This window comes from Grampus griseus (assembly GCF_964374135.1).
Source record: "Grampus griseus genome assembly, chromosome: X".
In the NCBI taxonomy this organism is placed as follows: domain Eukaryota; kingdom Metazoa; phylum Chordata; class Mammalia; order Artiodactyla; family Delphinidae; genus Grampus; species Grampus griseus.
The window spans coordinates 130,897,509-130,921,804 of NC_138999.1; the positions used below are offsets into that span (position 1 = coordinate 130,897,509).

Here is a 24,296-nt window from a genome sequence, read left to right on the forward strand (position 1 = left end):
TTAAGACTGGTATTAGTCTGTGGAACACACACTGAATAAGAAAGGATGAGAATTATGTTTGGCAACCTAATCCTTTGAGTATAGTTCAAGTGATATGCTAGTTCAAGCTTCCCTGCTGCTGGTAAACACCAAATGTGTGTATGTTAAATACAAATTGATGGGCATATTTAAATAGATAGTAAACACCTGGTTATGCAGATCATATCAATGAAACCAACTGCCATTTATAAATCATGTTTAAAGTAGTTAAATAATGAAATCTTGGCTAATCAAATGCATATGGGGAAAATATGTTTGCCCAGTGGTAGATTGTATCAAATATCATTTTTTCATAGTTAGATAATTAACAGAAATTGAGTTTAAGAAGTGGCATGGCCACACAGGCAAAAGAGAGACATCACAATAAGTAATTTTGCCAGTAGAACCCTGAAATAGCCCTAGGTCAGAGGTAGCAAGGAAGGAATGGGAATGGGCCATAGGATGACAGATGGTGTATTTAATTAAAGGACTGAGGAATAATTACATGAATTCCCCCCATTCTGTCACTGGTGTTTGCACCAGGATGAAGACTTTTAAATGAAGAATTCGGACATTGAAGGCTATCAGATTGGGCTGACCAAGAGGGCAGTACCTCATGGAATGTCTGCCTGCTACATGGAATCAGTAGACTGATTAGAAGGTAACCATCCACCATGAAGGGGCAACTTCTTGTTTTATCCCTGCTCCCATGTGCAATGAACTAGGGATGTACCAATCAGATTCTGCATTAACTGCCAAGGGAACATGAATTTTCACATTTACAGAGGATATGAATTCCAGCCACAAATACCTTTCAATCTAGGTCTTCATGTGTAAATTATACACAGGCAACCAAGAACCACCAAATATTTCGTCAAAAGTAAAAACATTAAAGAGAGTCACCAGACTCAACAAACACAATAACTAATTTCTAAGGAAATAGTAAATGATGAAAACAGAAAAGAACTATAAATATGTATAAAATAGTATTTAGAGAAAGATTCATCTTACTCATAGAATATATCATTAAATATCTCACATTCATAAAATAAAAATAAGCTCCTATTCAAAAAATAAAATAGTGTTCTTATTTGTAAACAATTTCATCCATGCAGGCTAGTCTAAGCATAAGGAAATATTTACTGAGTGGCTACTATGTGCTGGCTACTCTTTTAGACATTGGGGATACAGAAGTGAGTGAAAAACACAAAAGTCCCTGTCCTTAAGGAGATTATATTTCAGTGGGAGACTAGAGACAACAAAGAAGCACATGATTCAGGTAGTGATATCGAGTAAGGGAGACAGCAAATGACACACAGACACACATATGCATACCCCTGTCATTTGTAGATGGAGTGTTCAGAGAAGGCCTCTCTGATAAGGGTAATAGTTGATCTAGGAATTAAAGGATGTGATGAGGTGAGCCAGGAGAATAGAGGAAAAGTTTTCCAAGCAAAAGGAGTGTGTGGGTTTCTTGACTGATAGTAAGGAGATCAGTATGGCTTCAGAGGAGTGAGTAAGGAAGATTGCTAGACGTTGAAGTAAGAGCAACAAGAACAGGCCAAATTATAGATTCTGTAGACCATTGTATTTTGACTTTCACTATGAGCTATATGGAAAACCATTGTAGGGTTATGAGTAGAAGACTGACATAATCTGACTTACATTTTAGCATTTTCACTCTGGTGGCTATGTAGACAATAGCCTTCCAGGGGCAAGGGTAAAAGTAGGGAGACCAGTTTGCAGGTTATTACAGTGATGCAGGAATAAGATGACTGTGGCTTGAGGCAAGGTGTTAGCAGTGGGGATAACGCTGTATGGTCAGACTGGATACATTTAAAATGAAATATGGGTAGGATTTGCTGGTAGACTGAGTCTGGGGCATGAGAGAGATAAGACAAGCATAACTCCAAGATTTTTGCCTGAAGAACTAGAATAACTAAGGTACTATTTATTAATGGAGAAAATAGCAGGAGAAGCAGTTTATTTGTTGGAGAATGAAGAGCAGAGGTTTTGGCGATGTTAAGTAGAAGATATCTATTAAATATCCAAGTAGAGATGTTGAGTAGGCAGTGGGATATATTATTCTTGAGTTCAGGAGAGGGATCTTAGGCTATAGATATTAATTTGAGAGTCCTCTCTCTATATAAGGCATTTAAAATATTCATACTGGATGAGATCAGCTAAGGAACAAGTGTAGATAGAGAAGATAAGAAGAGCAAGGATTGAGTCTTTTGTTACTTCAACATTTTGCAGTTGGGACCTAAAATATCACCAGAGGATAGTGAGAAAAAATAACCAGTGAGACAGGAGGAGAAGAATAATGAGGTGTCCTGGAAGCCAAGTAAAGAAAGTGCTTCAAGAAGGAGAGAGTAATCGACCATGTAAATAATACTGACAGGTAAGATGAAGTAAGATCAAGTAACATGAAAACTGATAATTAACCTTTGAAATTAACAATATGGGGTCATATTGCTAATATGCTAATATGGGTTATGAAACCGTTATAGCATTGCCAGGCAGCACTAAAGGCCCTCTGAGGTTAATGGTCATGAATTTGAAGCTAAAATGAAGATCAAACCAGTTAACATGGAAACAGAATAAGTGGAGAGTTGGATTTAAGCAGGTTTGGGTTTTTTATCAGGTGAGTATGATGAATGGAAAAAGAGACAAAGGAGTTAATGATATATACCTGGGAGTGATGGTAATGATGGACCATGAAATACAAAGTCAGGTAAGAAGGAACGTGGCAGTAAAAAGAAGCAGGGTCAATAGATTGGAAATCCCAGCAGGGTCAAGAAAATGTTGGTTTGGGGGCATTAGAAAGAGTGAGCAGACAAGATAGGAAGAAATAGTTTGAGAAGGGGATGCTGAGATTGAGATTATATGCATAGTGCAGTTATTTATTAAAAGAAGTCTTGGAAAACCAGTCTTGAGGCTCACTTTCCAGAAACAGTTGCCCAGGACAAATGCCACAGAACTGGCCTGATAAGAAAAACTGTTGCTCCTGAATTAGATGCCAAGAAATTGACTACTGCAACAGCTACTGCTGCCAGCACTGATGCTACTACTTTATTAAGAACTTAACCTTGCCATCTCTGCCATCCTTCAAAGCCGAGTTCCTTCACTACTACCTATTCCAGCAAAACAGAAACCATACAATACCACTGTATGCATGTCTTCAATTCCAAATCAAAGTCGCATATCAGGGCATCTGATTGGTAGAACCTGTCGTATTCCTACATCTTAGTTTCAACACAGACTAGAAGTTTGAGTTTTGACTTCTACATTTGAGATGTAAAAATTATAATGTAAGAATTTCCCAAATATAGAAAGGACATTCATGATATGTTGGTCAGACACAAATATAACAAATGTCTACTACAGAGGTTTTAGAAATTAAAAACATACTTGCCAAAAATTTACTCATTACTAAAGGGGTGACTAGCAGTATGCATGCAACTAAAACCAGAATTACTTAGTTGCACACAGAGATTCTCCCAGAATGCAACACAAAAACCAAAGAAAAGATAAGAAAAATGAAGAGACATACATATCTTTATGAGAATTCCAATATCTATTGAATGAGAGTTTCAGAAAGGAAAGGAAGGGAGGGGAAGAGAAGGAAGAGACAGAGAAAGAGAGATAGAAAGAAGAAAAAAGAGAGAGAAGGAGGGAGGGAGGGAAGAAGGGAGGAATGGAGGGGCAGGGAAGAGGAAGGAATCAAAGAAATACTGGATAAAAAATTCCTTAAACTGAAGAATGACTTAAGTCTTCAGATTTAGAGACCCCACCAAGTCTCAAGCCAGAATAATGGGAAGAATGACATGTACCTAGATAGATTTTAGTAAAAAAATTAAACTCTAAAGCCAAAGAAAATATCTTCTCCCAGGCACTTTTGTGCAGTGCCTAAGTTACACATTCTTATGAGTTAGCTCTGCTGGATCGCTAACTCATCCCCACAGGAAAATAAACTCAAATGGATCAAAAATATATCAAAAAGTATAAAATCATCAAAATGTAAGATGTATTAGAAGAAAACATGAGGAGATGTGGCACAAAACCTAGATGTCATAATCCCTTAATGGAAAAGATTGATCAGTTTGACTACATAAAAATTTAAAACATTTGCCCATTTTTTTGATTGGGTTGTTTGTTTTTTTGATATTGAGCTGCATGAGCTGTTTATATATTTTGGAGATTAATCCTTTGTCAGTTGCTTTGTTTGCAAATATTTTCTCCCATTCTGAGGGTTGTCTTTTCATTTGTTTATGGTTTCCTATGCTGTGCTTTTAAGTTTAATTAGGTCCCATTTTTTTTTTCCATTTGTTAATTTTTGTTTTTATTTTCACTATTCTAGGAGGTTTGAGGTATTATAAATGAAGTTAAAAGGCCAATGGCAAACTAATAAAAAATATAATATATAAAAAATATGTTTATACCAGAGATCATGCCTTAATATTTATATTAATATTTAAATGTATATATCAAATTCTTACAGGTCCAGAACAAAAAAAAAAACTCAATAGAAAAATGAACAAAGAACATGAAAATACTGTTCTCAAAATGAGACATATAAGTAGCCAACATTTATGTGAAAAAATGTTGAATCTCACTCATATTTTAAAAACCCAAGATTTTTACTTTTCAGGTGGAAAAAGGTTGAGAAATTTGATAATATGCTAAGAATGTGAGAAAATGAGTATCCTTTTAAACTCTTGGTGGCAGTGTAAATTGGTGCATGTTTTTTGGAGAACAATTTGGTAATACTGAATATTAAGCAAAATTAAAATACATGTATTCTTTGTCCCTGCATTTTTACTTTAGAAATTTATCTTACGGATAGACTAGCACAAATATACAAAAATATATGTAAAAGATGTTTATTGTAGCATTGTTTGTAACACGAAAAACCTGAAAACATTCTAAATGTCCATCAGTCAGAGATTAGACTTAGGCACTCTGGCAAAGTGAAAAGGTCCACATGACAGAAGTCTATTTTCATGAGGACTAAAGAGTCTCCCAAATGTATTCTTTTCAAAAAAAAAAAAAACAGCTTTCTGAGATATAATTCACACACAATAAAATCCACCCATTTAAAGTGAAAAATTCAATAGTTTGTAGTCTATTCATAGAGTTTTGCAACCATCATTAACTAATACCAGAACTTTTTCATCACCCCAAAAAGAAACTCATTAGCAGTCACTTCCCATTTCCCCCTCTCCCCAGCCCCTGAATTCATTAATCTGCCTTCTGTCTTTATAGAATTTCCTATTCTGGAAATTTCATATAAATGGAATCATACAATATGTGGCCTTTTGCATGTGGCTTCTTTCACTTATTGTGATGTTTTCAAGGTTCATCCACGTGGTAGCATGAATCAGTACTTTATTCCTTTCCATGGCTGAATAATATTCTATTGTGTGGATAGACAACATTTTATTTATCCAGTCATTAGATTGATGGACATTTATGTTGTTTCTACCTTTTGGCTATTCTGGATAATGCTGCTGTGGATATTTTTATACAGGTTTTTGTGTGGAGCTATGTTTTCAGCTCTTGCCATATCAGTTGATAACTTCATGTTTAACATTTTGAGGAACTTTCAAACTGTTTTCCAGAGTGGCTGTATCATTTTTACAATATCACCAGCAGTGTGTGAGGCTTCCAATTTCTCCATATCCTTGTCAGCACTTCTTACTGTCTGTTGTTTTGACTTTAGCCATCCTAGTGGGTATGAAGTGGTATTTGTGTCTTGCTTTGCATTTTCCTAATAACTAATGATGTTGAGCATCTTTTCATACAGACATTGACCATTGGTATGTCTTCTTTGGAGAAATATCTATTCAAATCCTTTGCCCATTTTCAAGTCAGTTATTTATTTTTGTTTCTGTTGAGTTGAAACCTTTTTAATCTTCTGTGGATACAAGTTCTTATCAGATATATGATTTGTGAACATTTTTCTCCCATCACGTGGGTTGTATTTTCACTTTCTTGCTGACATGTTTAGTAGCAAAAAAGATTTTGATTCTGAGGAAGTGCAGTTTATTTTTTCTTTTGTCATTTGTGCTTTTGTTATTGTATCTAAGAAGGCTTTGCTTAATCCAAGGTCACAAAGATTTATTCCTATGCTTTCTTCTAAGAATTTTGTAGTTTTAGCTCATACAATGGGTCTGTGGTCCATTTTGAGTTAATTTGCATATATGGTTTGAAGTAGAGGTCCAACTTCTTTTTGCATTTAGCTCATACAATGGGTCTGTGGTCCATTTTGAGTTAACTTGCATATATGGTTTGAAGTAGAGGTCCAACTTCTTTTGCATGTAGCTATCCAGTTGTCTCAGCACCATTTGTTGAAAAGACTATTCTTTCACCCATTAAATTGTCCTGACAATGGACCATAAATATCAAAGGTTTATTTCTGGACTCTCAATTCTGTTGCATTGATATACATATATATATATATGGGAAAAACCCGAATGAACTTTTTGGCCAGCCCAATATATATATCCTTTTGCCAGTACCACATTATCTTGACTACTGTAGTTTTGTGGTAAGTTTTGAAATCAGAAAGATTGAGTAGTCCTATTTTGTTCTTTCTTTTCAAGACTGTTTTAGCTATTCTGTGCCCCTTGTATTTCCATATAAATTTAGGATTAGCTCATTGATTTCTGCAAAAAATCCAACTAGGGTTTTGACAGGGATTGTGTTGAGTCTGTAGATTACTTTGGGGAGTATTGCCATCTTAACAATACTAAGTCTTCTGATCCATGAGCATATGGAATGTGTTTCCATTTATTTAGGTCTTCTTTAGTTTCTTTCAACAATATTTTGTACTTTTCAGTGTACAAGTTTTGTACTTCTTTTGTTAAATTTAATGCTAAGTATTTCATCTTTTATGATACTTTTGTAAATGAAATTGTTTTCTTAATTTCATTTTCAGGTTGTTCATAGCTAGTGTGAAGCAATACAATTTATTTTTTGTATATTAACCTTATACATTGCCATCTAATTGACTATGTTTGTGTGTTTGTGTGTGTGTGTGTGTGTGTATTTTAGACAGAGAAGTTGCTCAGGAAGTTTGTTACAAATAATAATCATGGGCTATTGGGTAACAGCAGTGGAGAAAAAGTCATTTGTATTGTTGAGTGGTAATTCATTGTATGGATATAACCACTCCACGTCTCATTCCCTGTAATGAGTGCAGAATTTGTAATATATCCGTAAAAATTGTTTGGGTCCTGATAAACTCACAGTCTAACTGGAGGGTAAAGAGATTATCAGTGCCTAAAACTCAGAATCATAATTCAAAACATGCAGAAAAATGAAAGCGAAATCCTTTCCAATTCTTTCATGTTTTACTCCAGTTTCTCTGAATTCCTTCACATTTTGCTTTAGAAAAGCAAAAGTTAACGAGGGTAGTCTTCTTGGTCAGCTGAAAGCTATTTTAGATGCAGTTACCCTTCCCATTGTAACTTCCCCTGTAACTGCTCCCTCGTTAGATGACATACCTACATTTACCTCTCTTGGCCTCTGTTGCCCCATACAAAACTGGGATGATTTTAGTGCCTTACTTGGAGGATTTTTATAAGGATTATATGTATAAAGTATTTAGAATTATACACTGTTAATGAGCAATAAATGCTGCCATGTCCTTAATATTACATGTCAGTCAGTTGGCACATAAGGAAAGAGACATAACTATCTTCAGCCTGTGAAGATTTAAAAATAAGCAAAGTATTTCATTTTAGACTTGGGACATCTGCATTCTCTTGACCTATCAGGAGAGGGGGTTCCTAGGAGATTTTCTTTTTAAAAATTGGAGACATCAAGAGGAAAGTGCCCAGAGGAGATAGTGAAGAATACCAAGAAAGCAGAGAAGAGAAATCGGAAAGAAAAGAAAGTTAGGAGAAGAAACCAAGGAAACCAAGGAGAAGAAAGTAGGTGGTTGGCAAGAGGGGGTATAAGAAGAATAAGGTTCATAAAGGCAGGAGAGAGAGAGAGAGAGAGGGAGATAGAAAGAGAGAGAGGGAGAGAGATGGAGGGAGGGGAGAGAGAGAGAGATCTTGTAATACAGAGCTAAGAGCTTTATTGAAGTTTAACAGAAAAGAAATCCTTGTTTGAAAGGAAGAGACTGGCTATATTTAGTACTGGTAGGATGTCAGTTCTGAAAATAAACTGCTCCCAGAACCAAATGTAATCCTCTGTGGTGTTGTCACCTGCAGCAGGCTGGCCACCCTGGAACGTGGACACATCACCTACTTCAGAGCTCCTGACAATCACAAGGACTTGCCCCACTTTGTCCCCTTACCCCATTCCTAAGTTTTAAGACGTCTGATTAATGTGGAGAAAAAAAGCTACATAGCTGAAGAAAGTGAAGTGTATGTTGGTATATACGTGGAGCAGTGAAGTGTCCTGCTAAGTAAATACCAGAATATATATACATATGTCAATGAAAGAGACTTTCCATAACCACCATACATAAAATAGCAACCAACCTTACCCTCAATTACGTTTGATGGATAAAGGAAAATGATGGGTGGAGTTGTCTGATAGGCTGTTGGATATATGGGTGTAGAGTTCAGCTGGGAAGTCTGGACCAGAGATGTAGAACTGAGAGTTTCCATCAAGGACCATGTGGGACTTTTTGAAAATGCAGATTCTTTGGATCTCACCCAAGATCTCTTGAATAAGAATCTCTGGAGGTGAGGCTTATTTCTATTCCTGATTCATATCCACTTTTAAGCTCAAAACCCATGTATAATATTGCCTAGATTACCATTTAGATATTACATGGGCACCTTGTTAGATATGGCACAATCAGCATGCCATATCTAATGAGTCATTAAGTCTTACTTATTCTACATTCTACCTATCATGCACTTTTCTTCATCTATACTGTCCCTACCTGGATTCAGGGCACAATCATGTCTTATCTGATTTAGTGACAGACTGTATTACAGTTTATCTGTTTACATGTCCATTTACTCTACTAGACTGTGAGTAATGAGAGGATAAGACCACTAATTTATTCATTCAACCAGTATGTAGTGAGGGCCTACTACATGGCATATTGTGTCACTTTCATCTCTGTGTCTTTCCCATCAAGTATACTGCCTAACATTAAGTAGGTGCTCAGTATGCTTGTTTTATAGGATTACATTGAAACTTACTATGTTATAGATGAGAAAATAGGACCTAGAATGAAAAATGACCTGCCAAAGCCACACAGCAGGTTAGAATACTGGAGTTTACATTTCCTTACTCTTAGTCCAGTTTTGTTTCCTCAGGACCACATTGTCTCTCCCTCCTACCTCTCCATACTCTCCCAGGTTATTTTTCTCTCTCTGACTTTTCTGTACCATTCTTTCGTGGCGATATTGCTCCTATACTTGTTTGCCAGCTTCTGTGGAAAAGAAAATAATCATGACCATCCTATAGGCTTCTTGGTTAAGAATCTCTATTTGCTTGGCATTGCTTGATTTATTCTGGCATCATCACTGCTGAATCAGGATGAACATAGGTCAGCTTTTCATCTGGCTCCTCTTGACTCCAGTAGAGTATGGATAGAGCTGGCTTCATACAGGAACTTGTAAGCTCTCAACGGGTTTGGGCTGTATTCCGGGAAAAACAGAATGAGGAAAGACTTTCAAAATTTGTGCAGAGTAGGTGTTTTATGCAGACAAAGTAAGAGAGAATGTGTTATATGCTGAGAGAACTTATTTGATTGGGTTTATGGATGAAGACTCTGAAAACGATTATTTTAGACACTGTATTGGACTATCATACCAAGCTTTTTTAATATATTATGTATTTCACTTGCTACAATTTAATAAAACCTAAATAAGCTCAGTACATTCTAGGAATATGAATAAAATATGTGGGTGGTACCTTCTAGAGAAAATTTCTGCTTTGAACTTCTTCAGGCTATGAGTGCAGGGGACCCTCTTAGAATAGCTTATAAACATGTTGTTTTCACATCTTTGTATCTTTGTTCATCCCGTTGTCTCTGCTTGCAATGGTTTTTATTCATTCTCTCATTTATAAACTATTTTCTGAGCATCTACTCTATGCCAGACACTCTGCTGAGTTTGGGAGATTCGGTGACAGTTCTTTATGCAGGCCATCCTCTTGGCTTTTGCACATGCTATTCCCTCTGGCTGTAATGTCCTTCTCATCCTTCGAATTCATATGTAAACATTACCTATTTTAGGGAGCATTCCACAACCCCCTCAATACTGGATTATGTGTATTTCTTCTCTGCTCCCTTCCATAGCACTTATCATCCTTTATTACATTTGTGTATTTGATAGCTTTCCTACTAAATTACGAGCCACTTGAGAGTAGGGATTCATTTATTAATTATATATTAATTAATAATATATGATTATTATATACAACTTAATATCTATATTAATACTATATAATTAATTCATTTATTTTATATATTAATTTATTACTATATCTTTACTCTGTGGTCCTATATTAAGGTAACAATGGAAACAACTGAGATTATTCAACCTTCTCACCTCTTAAGATGATACCTGTCAAAAATAATAATCATGTTAATGATCATTCATTGGTTCAACAATGCCTGCTATGAGCCACTCACTATCTAAGTGCTGGTGATTCAACAACTAAATTTCCTTCTTTCATGGACTTGTCATTCAAGTAGTAGGGAGAGATGTTTACTCTGTGCCAGATACTGTTCTGAGCATTTTACATGTTTTAATTCACTTAATTCTCACAACAACCCTATGAGGTATATTGATAAATTGTACTGATTTTACAGTGAGAAACCGAGGCCCAAAGTGATTAAGTAACTTGGCCAAGGTTATACAACTGGTGAGTTGCAGACCTGATATTTGACTCAGGTCAACTCACTCCAGAACTTACACTCTTAACCACAGAACCCTTTTCTCATCTGCAAATCCCTTCAAGGATTTTTGCTCTAACTATTCTAAATTACTTAATATGCCTGAATATTCCATGTTGTTATATATTCCCTTGCCTTTGAATATCTTGTTCACACTTCCTGAAATGCCTCCCTAACCTATATCCTTTAGACCTTAGCCTAGAAGTCACTCGTTCTAGGAAAAACCTTGCTTAATCACTTCTCTCCCCAAAAGACCACTTTAGGTATCTGTCCTCTTCTTTATCATCCTTTATTATAATTTACTGTCTTCCATTCTAGAAAGTGATTTCTAGAAATTTTATTTGTGCTTTAGGCTGTTATGTTTCTAAAAGACTACTTGCAATTTCTTGATTTTTGATAGTATATCAGGATAGTACAATTATATACAGAAATTGATGTTGAGACATTACAAAATTCACTATATGATACCTGACAACTTGTTTTACAAACTTGTTAGATTCAGTGTATTTCAGAAAATATGCTTTCTTAACTCTTTAGTTAATGGTGTGCTTGTTAGGAAATATATTTTGACAGATTCATTGAGTTGTCCAAGATCATACAGCTAGTTAGTGAGAGTGTTGGGCGCAGAAGTGAACACAGGTCTGCGGTTTCCCAATCCCAGGCCTTTTTTCTTTTTATAGGCACCTTGCTGACATTAATTCAATTCCAATTAAATTTGGAGATACTGTCTCAGCACAGATCAACCCATCTCTTCTAAAAGCCAGTGATTTCCAAAAAATAAATGAGTAACCTTAAAGGACACCAGAAAAATCACTCTTCCCTCCAAATATTGTTCTTACTAGTATGTTTTAGAAATATCTAAATTATAGTTTTATAGTGAATTAACCACATCATTCTACACTTTATAGCAACTAGTTGTTCAGATTATTTGTAACATGACAGTTAACTCAAAAAAGCTTTTGAAAGAAGGGAGAGTATATGTAACAGAGTATACTGAATAAGGAGGACAGGACATAGTTGAAAATGTAGAAATAAATTAGGGGATCAGTGAAAACTATCATAGGGCTTTAGAACATAAAGGAGTCTTAGTCGGGGAAGGATTTACAGAGAAATTAGGACCTGAAGGTAGAAAATGAATAAATATATGTAATTCATGTGGAGGATACACATGGTAAGCTGGACTGGTAGCCATGTGCATTGGTATCTGAAAAGAGTGAAACATTCAACTTGTCTTATGTTGAGGAGAGAAGTGGCATGTATATAGTTGGAGAACAACTTGATTGACAGGCAAAGTAATTTAGACTTAGTGCTCTAGGAATTAGAAATAAGTTTTTGAACAAAGGAATAAAGTGTGAAAATAAGCCACATTTAAGGAAGGTATATATTTGGCGCATATCTGTTCAAATTTAAAGCTGGACTTAAAAAAATAAAAGGATTAAAATCATCTCTTCCTTCTCCTACAGGCTACATTAGAGTGAGAACAATTTCTTAATACTCATATCTACTGTTCTTTGAGCACTTACTATATGCCAGACACATGATAAAACTTTTAAATGCAAGACCTTATTTAATGTATGAGAAATATCACAATCCTGTGAAGTAGGTACTCTTGCTACCTCCAGTTTAAAGATGAAGAAACAGGATCCCGAGAGGTGAATTGATTTTCCCAAAGTCAGATAGCTCACAGATTGAGGAGAAAAAATGTGACCCCTGATCTGTTTGACCTGAATCTAGTTAGTACAGCTATTGCACTTAGCTGACATGCAACAAATACCTGTTGAATAAATGGGTGAATGAACATATCAGTAAATCTATCCTCTTCTGCAGATGACCCTACATATTAGCTTTAATGGTTTTCATGATCTTGATAAGCTTAGGTCAATGTTAAAAGTAAGGAAGAGGTTTGAGCTACAAAAGAGAAGAATTTACATAGGAAAATCTCTTGACTGGAATTTCTGATTGCATAGAGATATGGTTTTGGTTAGAAATTATGTGTATATATATATATATGTACACACAAACACACAGATATACATGTATATATGTATGTGTATGTGAGTGTGTGTGTAAACACGTACATACATACACTTCAACAGAACAGTTTGGATCACCTTTGACACACACGTACATGCACATGCAGACCCACATGCTTTCTTTTGTTTTCTTAACCCTCCTGAAAGGGTGTAAATAATAGAATGTCAGAGCTAGAAGGGACTTTAGCAATTGCCCAATCAGATGCCCTCATGTGAATGTAGAGATTGAGGCACTAGAGGGAAAGTAAATTGCAAAGGTCACACAAGGAGTTAGAGTAGATTAAGAATTTGAGTTTCCTAACTCACAGGTTTGTTTTACTTTGAACTGTCACCATTTACCATCTCAGTTTTATAGATGGGGTAACCAAAGTATCCTAAGAATGTTGATGGTCAAGCTCCTGCTACTTGTCCGTTGAAGCAGGACTTGAAATCAGATCTCTTTTATTTTAAATATGAGGCTTGTTTTCATTCAAGTGCTTCTGTCTGGATGCCCAGAAGGAAGACCTTTTCCTATTGAATTAAATAGTGGACTGAAGATAATTTCCAGAAACCTTTGTCCTTCACTTTAAGAGAAAATGGCCAAAGCTGCTTTATTTTCAGAAGGCTGGCAGTCCCAAGGAGGCTCCATGAAGGCAGGGATTTTGTCTTCCTGACTGAATCCACAATACCTAGCACAAAAGAAGGCACTCAAAAATATTTGTTGAATATATAACATACTTTCCCACGAAGGGAAAGTAATGGTCCCCCAATGGATGACGGACGGATAATCATTATTAGTGCTGAAAAAATGGGAATGACTGTGGAAAAGAGGAGGGAGAAACCGTTAAACAAAGGAGAAGCTCGGTGTCTCTTTAGCTGATTGAAGCTGCAATCACTCAGCAAGGGCTGAGTGGCTTGGTAGGACTGCGATTGGCAGAGATATTTAAATGAGGCCTCCTTAAAATTGTTACTCTCCACCCCACCCCCACTCCTCTTTAAATTCTGTTTCAGTCATTACCCAGGGACCGGATACAGAGATTCCTATGGGGAGTTCTAATGGGTCGATTCAATTTCAACGGGATGACGCCACTTAGCCAAGCATTAAGAGCTATAGCTCCGGGAAAGCAAACGAGGCGGGGGGGAGAAAGAGAGGCAGAAAGAGAGACTGTAACAAGGAGCAATAAATCCCTTCCCTCCCCTATAACCCATTCACAAGACCTCTAGAAAACGTCTACATTCACAAAACAGCTGGCTAGCTGAGCTGAACACACTGCAATCTCATCCCCCTTCCTCCCCCCACCACCGCGGCCCGCTCTCTGCAGATTATATACCAACACACCCTAAGCTATATAAATAATCACACACTAGCGGTATCTATTGCTCTGTTGAGATACCCTGTGTCTACAACTGCAGTTTCTGCTGCTTCGGTTCATCTGTCAGATTGGAGGAGGGGGGAGGAGGGAAGGGGGAGGGGAAGAGAAGGGGAAGGAAAACGCTGGAGGAGGGGAAAAAGAAGGAGGAGGAGAAGGGGGAGGAGAAAGAGGCGGAGGAGGAGGGGGAGGAGAAATAGGAGAAGGAGGAGGAGAAAGAAGAGGAGGAGGAGGAGGTGAACAACTTACCCCGCTGAGCTTTCTTTGGGGAATACGTGCATCAAGGTTTAGATCTGCATGTAAAATCCATACAAAGTATCTGCCACTACAAGTCTGACTCTCCTCCCTACCCCGTTTGTTTGTTTTTTTTTTCTTTCCCTTTTCTCTGCTGTCAGAAAGACTGAAACAGAACTATCTCTGTTTCTGGCTCCACTGCCAGTGAAGGAGTTTTCATTCAGACTTTCCGAAGAGAGGTGGAGAAACCTAAAGACTCAGGAGAAGAAGAGGTCCTTTGAGCCAGATGGGGCATTAGTTCTTCTGCTTTTCTCAGCATGGATAAGCCCTTTCTTCAAGGTAAGCTTAGAGATTAGCTCCTAAAGACCTCAGAATTCTTTCTATGAAATGCACAGATTGCCATTCATTCCAGTCATCGTGTGTGTGTGTGTGTGTGTGTGTGTGTGTCTGTGTGTGTGTCTGTGTGTGTGTGTTTGAGAGCGCGCGCGTGTCTGTGCACGCGCACAAGCGCAAGCGCATGGGTAGAATAAAATGAAAACCGTTTAACTGAGATTTAAATGAATCAGCTCTTGCAGAAAACTATCCGTATCGGAAATTTCTAAATCAAAGGAGAACTTCAAAATAACTCTTTTGTAGCCAAATGTCAATGCAATTTCTAGCCTGTTGACCTTTAAATGAATTTTGGTGCTTGCCTAAGCCCCTTATAGCGCAGCCTAACCACCCAAGCTGAGAACGTACGGAGAGCCCGTGCTGAGGCCAGTCTGGCTGCCCAGCGGGCATCCTGTCAGTGTACGGCTAGTCTGCTATTGGCTCACAAGTCTGGGCTGTGCATCGTTCAGATTTCATCACATCACCTTGCCCTGGGTAGAAATGGCGCAAGCTGACACGGCATAACCCCCTACTTACATTGAGTCAGAGCAATGATTTAGAAATCTCTGGATCCATGCCTGGGTGTGTGTGCACATGTCTCTGTGTGGCATATGGAAATTTTGTCAAAAGTGAGAACCTGTGAGCATGTCTAGTTAGCCAATAGACATCTGATAGGACCTAGGGCAGTGGTTCACAGTCCCTTCCATTCGTGTAATTATAGTTACCACTCGCCTCTGTATGCTGCAAACCATGTTGGATGAACAGAAAACAAACCTTGAACTCTTAGACAGAAAATCTATTTTGAAACGCAAACCATTGTTGCTTTTCTGGGTACATTAAAACCTCACTGTAACATAATGTGCTATCACATGAATTTGGATATACCAGGTGTTAAGTGATGTTCCCAACAAGTCAACTGCGTACATACATACAAAGAAGGCACAGGCTAGCTTTTTATCCACAAGGAAATATTAATCTTGTTCCCTAAACCTCTAAATAAACATTTCGAAGACTTTATTGTAACATTGTATACATTTTGGCTTTTTTGTTCTGTTTTTAGGTCTCTCTAGCTGGGAAACAATCTAGTTAGTGATCTGAGTGACTTGGATTCAGAGTTGAGAAGTTGAGTTGTGAGGAAGTAAGGAACCTGAACGAAAGGACACCAATTCTTCATGAAAGACTTTTGAGGCAGAGGAACGCAACCAACAAACCCAGCATAAAAATTTAGAGCATAAGGACAAGAAGGGGATTTAAAAACCTTCCTTTCATACCCCCCTCATTTTGCAGATGAAGAAACGGGCCTGGAACAGAAGTCACTTGCCCACAGTCACACAGAACTTAAGTTTCCTGTCTCTTATAAAAGGATTTGGGGTTTAAAGAAAGATTCCTACTTCTTAAATGAACAACTAGCATTTTCTTCAGGATTAGAAGTATGTGAATTCATTTGATATTACAATTTTTCCTTGTATTGCTCATTACTAAAACACCTATATCTTTAAAAACGCAGGCTCTTAAAACTGCAAGACTCTCTGGTTTGAAATAAACTGCTGTTGAGTCTTAATGAAACTATGAAGGTAATGAATAGGACTAGGGTAACAAAGTGACAAGTTAAGAGTTAAATGTGGTGAGAACCTGGCAGCTCCAACAAGATGTATGTGGTAGGACGGAGGCCCAGTCAGTGGCTGAGAGGTTAGTAATGTAAACTATATACAACTTGGTATTTGTAAGGGGGGGAGTGCTTTGATAGAGATGCAAATGCTCTTGCACAGAGAGGGATTTTTAGCGAGCAGACTTTGGAACAGTAGAACTAAGAAAACACATAAAGCCATAGCAGAAATGCCCCCTATGTTTGCTTTCAGTTATTCTGAGAACGAGTGTATAGAACAGCAGAGCACAGAAAAAAGCAACACACCCCAGAGCCGTTACACGGTAAGGTACAAAACAGCATTGAACCCATGGGACTAGGAGAAAACAGGAGCCAGACTCTCCTTCTCTTCTCCCCTCTTCTTTGAAATCAAGATTGAGTCATGCTGTATCGGGAAGGATTTATCATAAAAATCAGAACACTCTTAAGGTGTTAGCATAGAAGGGCTTTAGATAGGAAAGTTTTCAACTTTAGTCTCAACATGGCAGATTTTAGGTTCCAGGGAGAAAATACATTTTTCTTTCATTAACAAACAGCATTTCTTGAATGGATTTACCTTTCTAGTCCCTAAGTTGGCATAAGAAAAGAAATTTCTGTTTAGGTTGAACATAGCAAATTTCAGGGCTACAGAAAAACTGTTGAGAAAGCTATGAGCACCTGGCCAGAGGGACTGAGATGGGAGTGGGTTTACAATGCATCATTCATTACTGCACAGGCACTACGTGACAGAAATCACTAGATCCCATCAACGTGCAGCCAAGACTTGTAATCACCTCGGCTCCTATTTAATAATATATGATATGTATATTCTCTCTCTCACTTAATAGAATATGGAATTCACCAGCAGCACAGTCAGTTTCTTAACTGTTGCTGCTCACAATGAATGGCCCTTTAATGAGTGGATTTCTGAATCATAAACGTGCTTGCAGTAGTAGTTTTTCGTCTAATCTATGTGCTGCAGCAGTCTCTTGTCTATTTGTTTCTCAACTTTTTTTCCCCTCTTACCTTCCCCTACAGTATCTATTTCAGTTCATCCTGTTAGCCAGATCGGAGTCAGCACATCCGGAATGGCAAACAATTTATTGTCATTCAATCCTGTTTTATCCTACTCAACACCCTGATTTTACCCAGGTCCTACTGCCCACCGTATTGCAGATCTTCCACAGTCCATTCTAGTAAAGATTTTACAGGGCAGGAAGAAACCTTCTGAGTTCATCCTGTTAATCCCCTTACCTGTAAGCAAAACAGTAGTACTTCATCATCCCAGACTGATGCCCAAAGCCTCATTTAATCATCCAAGCATCTCAACTCTTCAGTCTTGCAGCACTCTAATCAATATCCAAATACACCTTCTCAACCTAAACACCATATACCCTTCTGCTGCCAAGACAGGATCCCCTCGTGCCTCTGAGTTATTTGTATTATGACCTAGATTCCTCCAAGCATAGCTTTCAACCTTCTGGGCAAGTCCCTGAGATATCTAGTGACATCCTTGGGATCCCATATGATTATCTCCTGTAACATTAAGACCTAGTATGCCTTCCTTTGAGTCCTTGAGCTTTTGAATTTCCAGTCTGTTTGAATCTAATTTCCTTTGGGAAATCAGTGAGTCTAAAATGCATCTAGCATGTACGTTATTGTTTTTACAGTGTAAATGACTTGAAGAGCCCCACACATTATTTATCTGATCAATGGGGAATAAATTCATTTCTTATAAAATTATCAAAAGATTCTTCCCAATCCAAAGCTCCTACATCCACATACCCTGCAAGCCAGCAGAACAATGTGTCCTTGTTTATTTGGGTGTCCAGATGAAAACTACCTGTTTCTTTCTAATGCTGGGACTATGAGTCTTAACAAAGATACAGCAAAGGTAGAGGTGTAAGGCTTCAGGGGATTGTGAGTCCAAGTAGATAAAAGAGACAAACATGTTGCTTTTGAATGCCCAAGTAAACAAGGGCATGTCGTCCAGTTTACCCTCAAGGGCTGAAGATGTAGAAGGTATGGACGAAGAGAATTATTTTGTCAAATTGTTTAGTTATGTAATTACAGACCATAATAGGGAAGAGTCCCTCAAAATCACCTAGTCCATTCCTATAATTATATAGATACCGGAACTGAGGCCCAAACAAAGTAAGTCATTTGCCAAAGGTTACATGTTTGAGTCTTAGAATCTCCATAGTCTTTATCTGCGTTCTCTTGTGCTGCATTAAATAACACTGAAACAAGTAGCTAAAAAGTGAAATTATAGTCAAACTGGTTCTTTGATGTGATGTGCCAGAAAAGTTATTTTTAACTAAATTAAATCTTCTTTTCAAAAAATGAACAGATGTAAATTCAACTAAATAAGTTTGCATGGGGATATAGCCTCGAAAGGCAATGAGTCTGGTCATATTGTTAGCCACTGAGTCCTTTATGAACTACGTCTTTTTTTCTGGCTGTTGAACTTGGGGCGCATTTCAGTGTCACGTTTGCTTGCTTATGGAAATCTAGTCAAGCACTATCCTCTTTCACTTGTTCCTTTCTATTACTCATTCAAGCTTTCCACCCCATGCAGTAGTGTGAGTAATCGACCTATTTTGAGGGGGCCTGAAGTCTGATGGATTTCAAATATACACTTTATTCATGCTAGCGTTTCCTAGGTCCTAATGCCCCCATGGTGACTCCTAGATTTTTGTTTAACTTTCCTTAGGCACACCTCTTTCGGCTGTTCAGTCTTCCAGGTGGTGCAATACAGTAATGTACTGCTGGAAAAATATTTTCCTCATGGTCACCGTTATCAGTACTAGGCTCAATCAAATGCTTCAGGGAATGACCACCGAGCGCTTCCTGATTGTGGTACGATGAAGGCACAAGCATATATTTTCTAGATATTCAACTTGTCTGAAATTTGGTATAGAAACTGCTGCTCTTTAAGAAAGCCAGTTTATTGTCTAAGGTAAAGACAGAGAAAAGCAGTCCAAGCAGATTCTGCCTCATAAATCCCATCAATATAGACTTGACTTAGGGCGGTAAAAAGTACAATTATAGGTGCTACTTGAAATAATTCAGGGCTCATCTTCTGTGGTTCCCCCATCCCCAGGTTATTCCTATGTATACAAAAGTTTGATTCTGAAGCCATGCTGCCATTTAGAAAGAATTACCTCCTCAGTAAGTTAAAGCAGCTTATAAAATGAGGAGAACAGCAAGATGATTAGTCTTGACTTTCTTACCCCCTTGGGAAGCCTTTTTTCCTATTATTCTACAGATAGCCTCATTTCTGCCATCTGTGTCTCTGCCATATCTCTGCTATTACTGCAACTTGCTTGCTTGCCTGTATTCATTGAATCAAGCTTGTCCTTTATCACCTGTTTATTTATGCTTATAAATTTCACTGAAAGGAAACTTTTGCTTGAGAATATATGTGTACATATATACGTCATATACACGTATATGTATATATGCAACTTCTCATGGAAGGCTTTGGGGACTTTCTCTTTTACATCAGTGTTGCTTTAGGAAGTGACCTTTGCATTTGAAATTAGGTTCCATTTTTATAAGAATTTTGATGCTGAAGGCCTAGATTTCTTGGTTAGCAAAGCTCGTAATGAGCGAAGTGCTCCTGTGACCCTAGTCGTATGATGGGCTACTACAGGAATCCGTAATCAGATCTTTGCTCCCAATGTGCTTTATAGTCCGGATGAGATAACCAGACTTGCCTGTAAAGAAGTAGGGGAGGTCAGTTACAGAATAGAGGAGTAACATGAAGACTAAAGTGATTTAAGGTAGTGGTGGTGATGGGGCCCGAGGTTTGTTGGTTCCCTGCAAAGTACTCATGCCTGTGTGTTCTCATTCATTGTTTCTATTCCCTCTCTCCTAGGATTTTCTGATGCGCCCTAAGATCCACGTAACTACAAGGGCTCTTTATCACCACAAGTGCCACCCTGACCCAAAACCACTCAGAACTCAAGAATCGAGGCAAAATGGATGCCGCAGTGACAGATGATTTCCAACAAATCCTGCCTATTGAACAGCTGCGCTCTACTCACGCGAGCAATGACTATGTGGACCGTCCTCCAGTCCCCTGTAAACAGGCCCTCTCCAGCCCTTCCCTTATCGTGCAAACCCACAAATCTGATTGGTCCCTGGCTACCATGCCTACTGCTCTCCCACGCAGTCTCAGCCAGTGCCATCAATTGCAGCCCTTGCCTCAGCATCTGAGCCAATCTAGCATTGCCAGCTCAATGTCCCATAGCACCACTGCCTCTGATCAAAGGCTCTTGGCCAGCATTACGCCCTCACCTTCAGGCCAGTCCATCATCCGAACCCAGCCTGGAACAGGAGCCCACCCAAAGGCTGACGGTGCTCTGAAGGGAGAAGCTGAGCAATCTGCCGTGCACCCCAGTGAGCACCTCTTCATCTGCGAGGAGTGTGGGCGGTGCAAATGTGTCCTCTGTACGGCAGCTCGCCCTCTCCCCTCCTTCTGGCTGTGCAACCAGCGTTGCCTTTGCTCCGCTGAGAGCCTCCTCGATTATGGCACTTGTCTCTGCTGTGTTAAGGGCCTCTTCTACCACTGTTCTACTGATGATGAAGACAACTGCGCTGACGAGCCCTGCTCCTGTGGGCCTGGCTCTTGCTTCGTCCGGTGGGCAGCCATGAGCCTCATCTCCCTCTTCTTACCCTGCCTGTGCTGCTACCTGCCTACCCGTGGATGCCTCCATCTGTGCCAGCAGGGCTATGATAGTCTTAGGCGACCAGGCTGCCGCTGTAAAAGGCACACCAACACTGTGTGCAGAAAAATCTCTTCTGGTAGCGCGCCCTTCCCCAAGGCCCAGGAGAAGTCTGTATGACCTTCCCACAAGAGGGATCCAGTGCTTTCTCCTTCTAGGCCCCATCAATAAAGCATAGGCCTCATCTTTGAAGAAGGGGAGGAGGAGAAAAGTAGCCAAGCCAAAGTTAGGGCTCACCAATTTCGTTCCTGCAGTGTCAGGGGAATGGTCAAGTACATCCTGGTGCAGGATGCCTTGCTCTTTCTCACAGTATCTATCCCACTCCTCCTCAGTCTTTTTACACCCACCATCTCAGCCCTTATGGCTGTCATGGCATATTCAGGTGATATATAAGCATGAGATTTGGACACTGAGGGCTGACAGAGCCAGCAACGTGGAGGTTTAGGGGCTCCCCAACGTAGTACCTCTCGATGCAGGCTCTGAGTGTCACTCTGCTTTCCACAGTGCCTTTGGAAGCTTTCTTCTTAGATGGTTTTCACAGGTCCACGTGGAACAGTGTTCAGTATTCCAGGGAATCTGACCCCTTCTCCGTCTACCGCCCCTCTGGTCTTTAGTCCTTTTCTCATTTTCTCCTCTTCTTGCGTTACTCTGTTCTGTTCTCATTCCCACTCCATTCTCACCCTCTCTACGTTTACTTTTCCTCTCCTTTCTTTCTCTCTCTCTGCTTTCTTCTCCTTCCGTCCCTTTCTCTCAGACTAATCCTTTCTCTGCCTGTATTTCTGTCTTGTTTGATCTAATCTTTGTCTCCTTCTACCTGTCCCTCTTTCTCTCTCTAACACGTCAAAAAGTGCTGTTTTTCCGTAGGTGTTTCCTTTGACGCCAAACTTTGCTGTTATACTATTTACTAATTTTTATTGAGGGAAATTGATTACTGTAATGAACTTATCACTAGCAATAGTGTGTGTGCACTCATAACCACACTCGCCAGTTTATGAGCATATGAGGCAAACTTATCTTACATTTCCAGGTTTAATTAGTTGAAGTTTTACTCCCTTTCCCAATAATCAACTTACAGTACTGACAGATTCCACTAGCATGCTGAGTAGGATAGTAAATCAGGATGCTCATAACTTTGTATGTCTGACCCAAGTGCCAAAGGCAGACGTGCTTTATAGCTAAATGAACAAAGCAAAGGATATTACAGAGGTCTGTTCTCTCTTAGAAGCTAACTGCCCTGAGACTGCATGGCTCAGGCCTTGATAATGGACATAAAAAGTCGTAAAACTTTAGAGCTGGAAGGATCTTAACTGTTAATCTAGTTCAATGCCCTTATTTTACAGATGGGAAAACTGAGGCCTGGAAATAGGAAGGGATCTGCCCAAGGCTACACACTGAGTTAATAGAGTTGGGCCTGGCATACAGGTCTTGTGACTCTTGGTTCAGTATTCTCTATTAACAATGACAGAAAGCCATTCCCATTCAATTTTCAGGAATCATGCCAAGCTAGTGTGGTGGTCTTTGTGTGGGGCACAGTGGGTAGCTAACTTTCAGGTGTCAAGGCTGCTCCCAGTGGACATCACCTTTGGCTCTGTCACCTTGTAGAAGCTCAAGTGTGCAAAAGAAAAGCTTAAGGAAGCCCTAATCAAGCTGCATCTTCGCCATTGCACCTACCCTTTGCTACACACTGTGCTTTTGCTCCTGGCTTTATCTGCAGTGGCAGTTGCCTGAGAACCTAAATTTCAGCAACAGTGGAAAACTGAGATGAAAGATGTATAATGCAGAGAACTGACTTCTCTCTTATGAAATACCAAGAGCTTGTGCTGTGAATCCCCTTCAACGGGAAAAGGCTGCAGTGGTGATAGCAGGCTCCTAAGGACTGCTGCTGAAAGATGCAAGAATTAGATACAGTTTCCCTCTGTAAGTGAATCCAAAATTCACTACAGAATTCAAAGATTGAGGGCACTTGCTTGAAATCAAGGTGCTCCGACTTAGCTTAAGACTTCCAGACTCTAGCTTTATATATCATCATCTCTTTTAAAGTGTGCATGGGTATGTATTACAGGGTGGAAAGGTGGGGAGAAATGTATAGGCATACACAGGGGGAAGAAGAAGGGAACATCCACGCCCCCTTGTCGGCTGTATACTATAGGAATGCGTGCCACTCAGTCTTTGTTGGTTCTGAATCTCCCTGAAGTGTACTGACGTTTGGGCTGCAGAGACCCTCACCTTCTCTTTCACCTCCTCTTCTAGAATTGCTTTGCTCTATTTTTGTATATATAAATATGTCATGATGATTATTAATAATGTTAATGATATCGCTGCAAATGGTGCCACATGCAAGGTTTGGCTTCTTGGAACATTTATAACCCGAACCAGTACCTGCCACCTCTCATGTTGCTTTCAAGTCCTTCCATTTGAGTAACTTCTTTTTACCTTACAAGTCTGCCTGATTGACCTTTGAACTTAGCCACCCCTAAAAGCTGTGCCCGGTTTTCTGGGTCAAGCTGGATGGTGATGAGTAGCAACACACACTTCTCTTCGCTTCTGCCTGAAATTTGCTTAAAGCTGAGATAAGTAAGGATTCTGACACTAGTGCATTGTTCCTGGAGCTAAAGTTATTCTATGGATGTTTGCTGATTAGTTTCAGGACCCAAAACAACACAAGTCCTTCCTCCTTGATAGCTCCTTCATATCTCAATCCTGCAGTCCTTACTCAGGCAAATTGTGCACTGCCAGAGGCCCTGGGCTCTGCCCTGGGCTCTGCCACACACCCAAAGGAGCTCTTCTCAGTGTATTTCTAAATGGCCTTACACTTGGTAGAAGAAACTGAACGGTTATGCCAATGCAGTTGCAGTCTGCAATCTGCTGAGTCAGGGCTCTCGTTTGTGTCCAAGTTGGCCTGATATGGACTGCATCTGGTTTACGTATAGATGGGTCCTGTTGGGGTATGCGCACAGACATGTGAGTGTGCATATATATCCCCTCTGTGAGATATATATATATATATATATATATATATTTACATATATATGTAAATATATATCCACACATCTCTATATATTTTAA

The 24,296-nt window shown here is 39.1% G+C and overlaps 1 protein-coding gene across 1 annotated transcript; it reads left to right on the forward strand.

Moving 5' to 3' along the window:
- The first annotated feature begins 2,334 nt into the window (after nt 1-2,334).
- Nucleotides 2,335-24,296, forward strand: SPRY3 (sprouty RTK signaling antagonist 3). The gene is made up of 3 exons (XM_082680847.1): nt 2,335-2,419; nt 14,669-14,846; nt 20,381-24,296. The coding sequence occupies exon 3, from the start codon at nt 20,484-20,486 to the stop codon at nt 21,348-21,350; it is 867 nt and encodes a 288-aa protein (XP_082536973.1). The 5' UTR covers nt 2,335-2,419; nt 14,669-14,846; nt 20,381-20,483; the 3' UTR covers nt 21,351-24,296.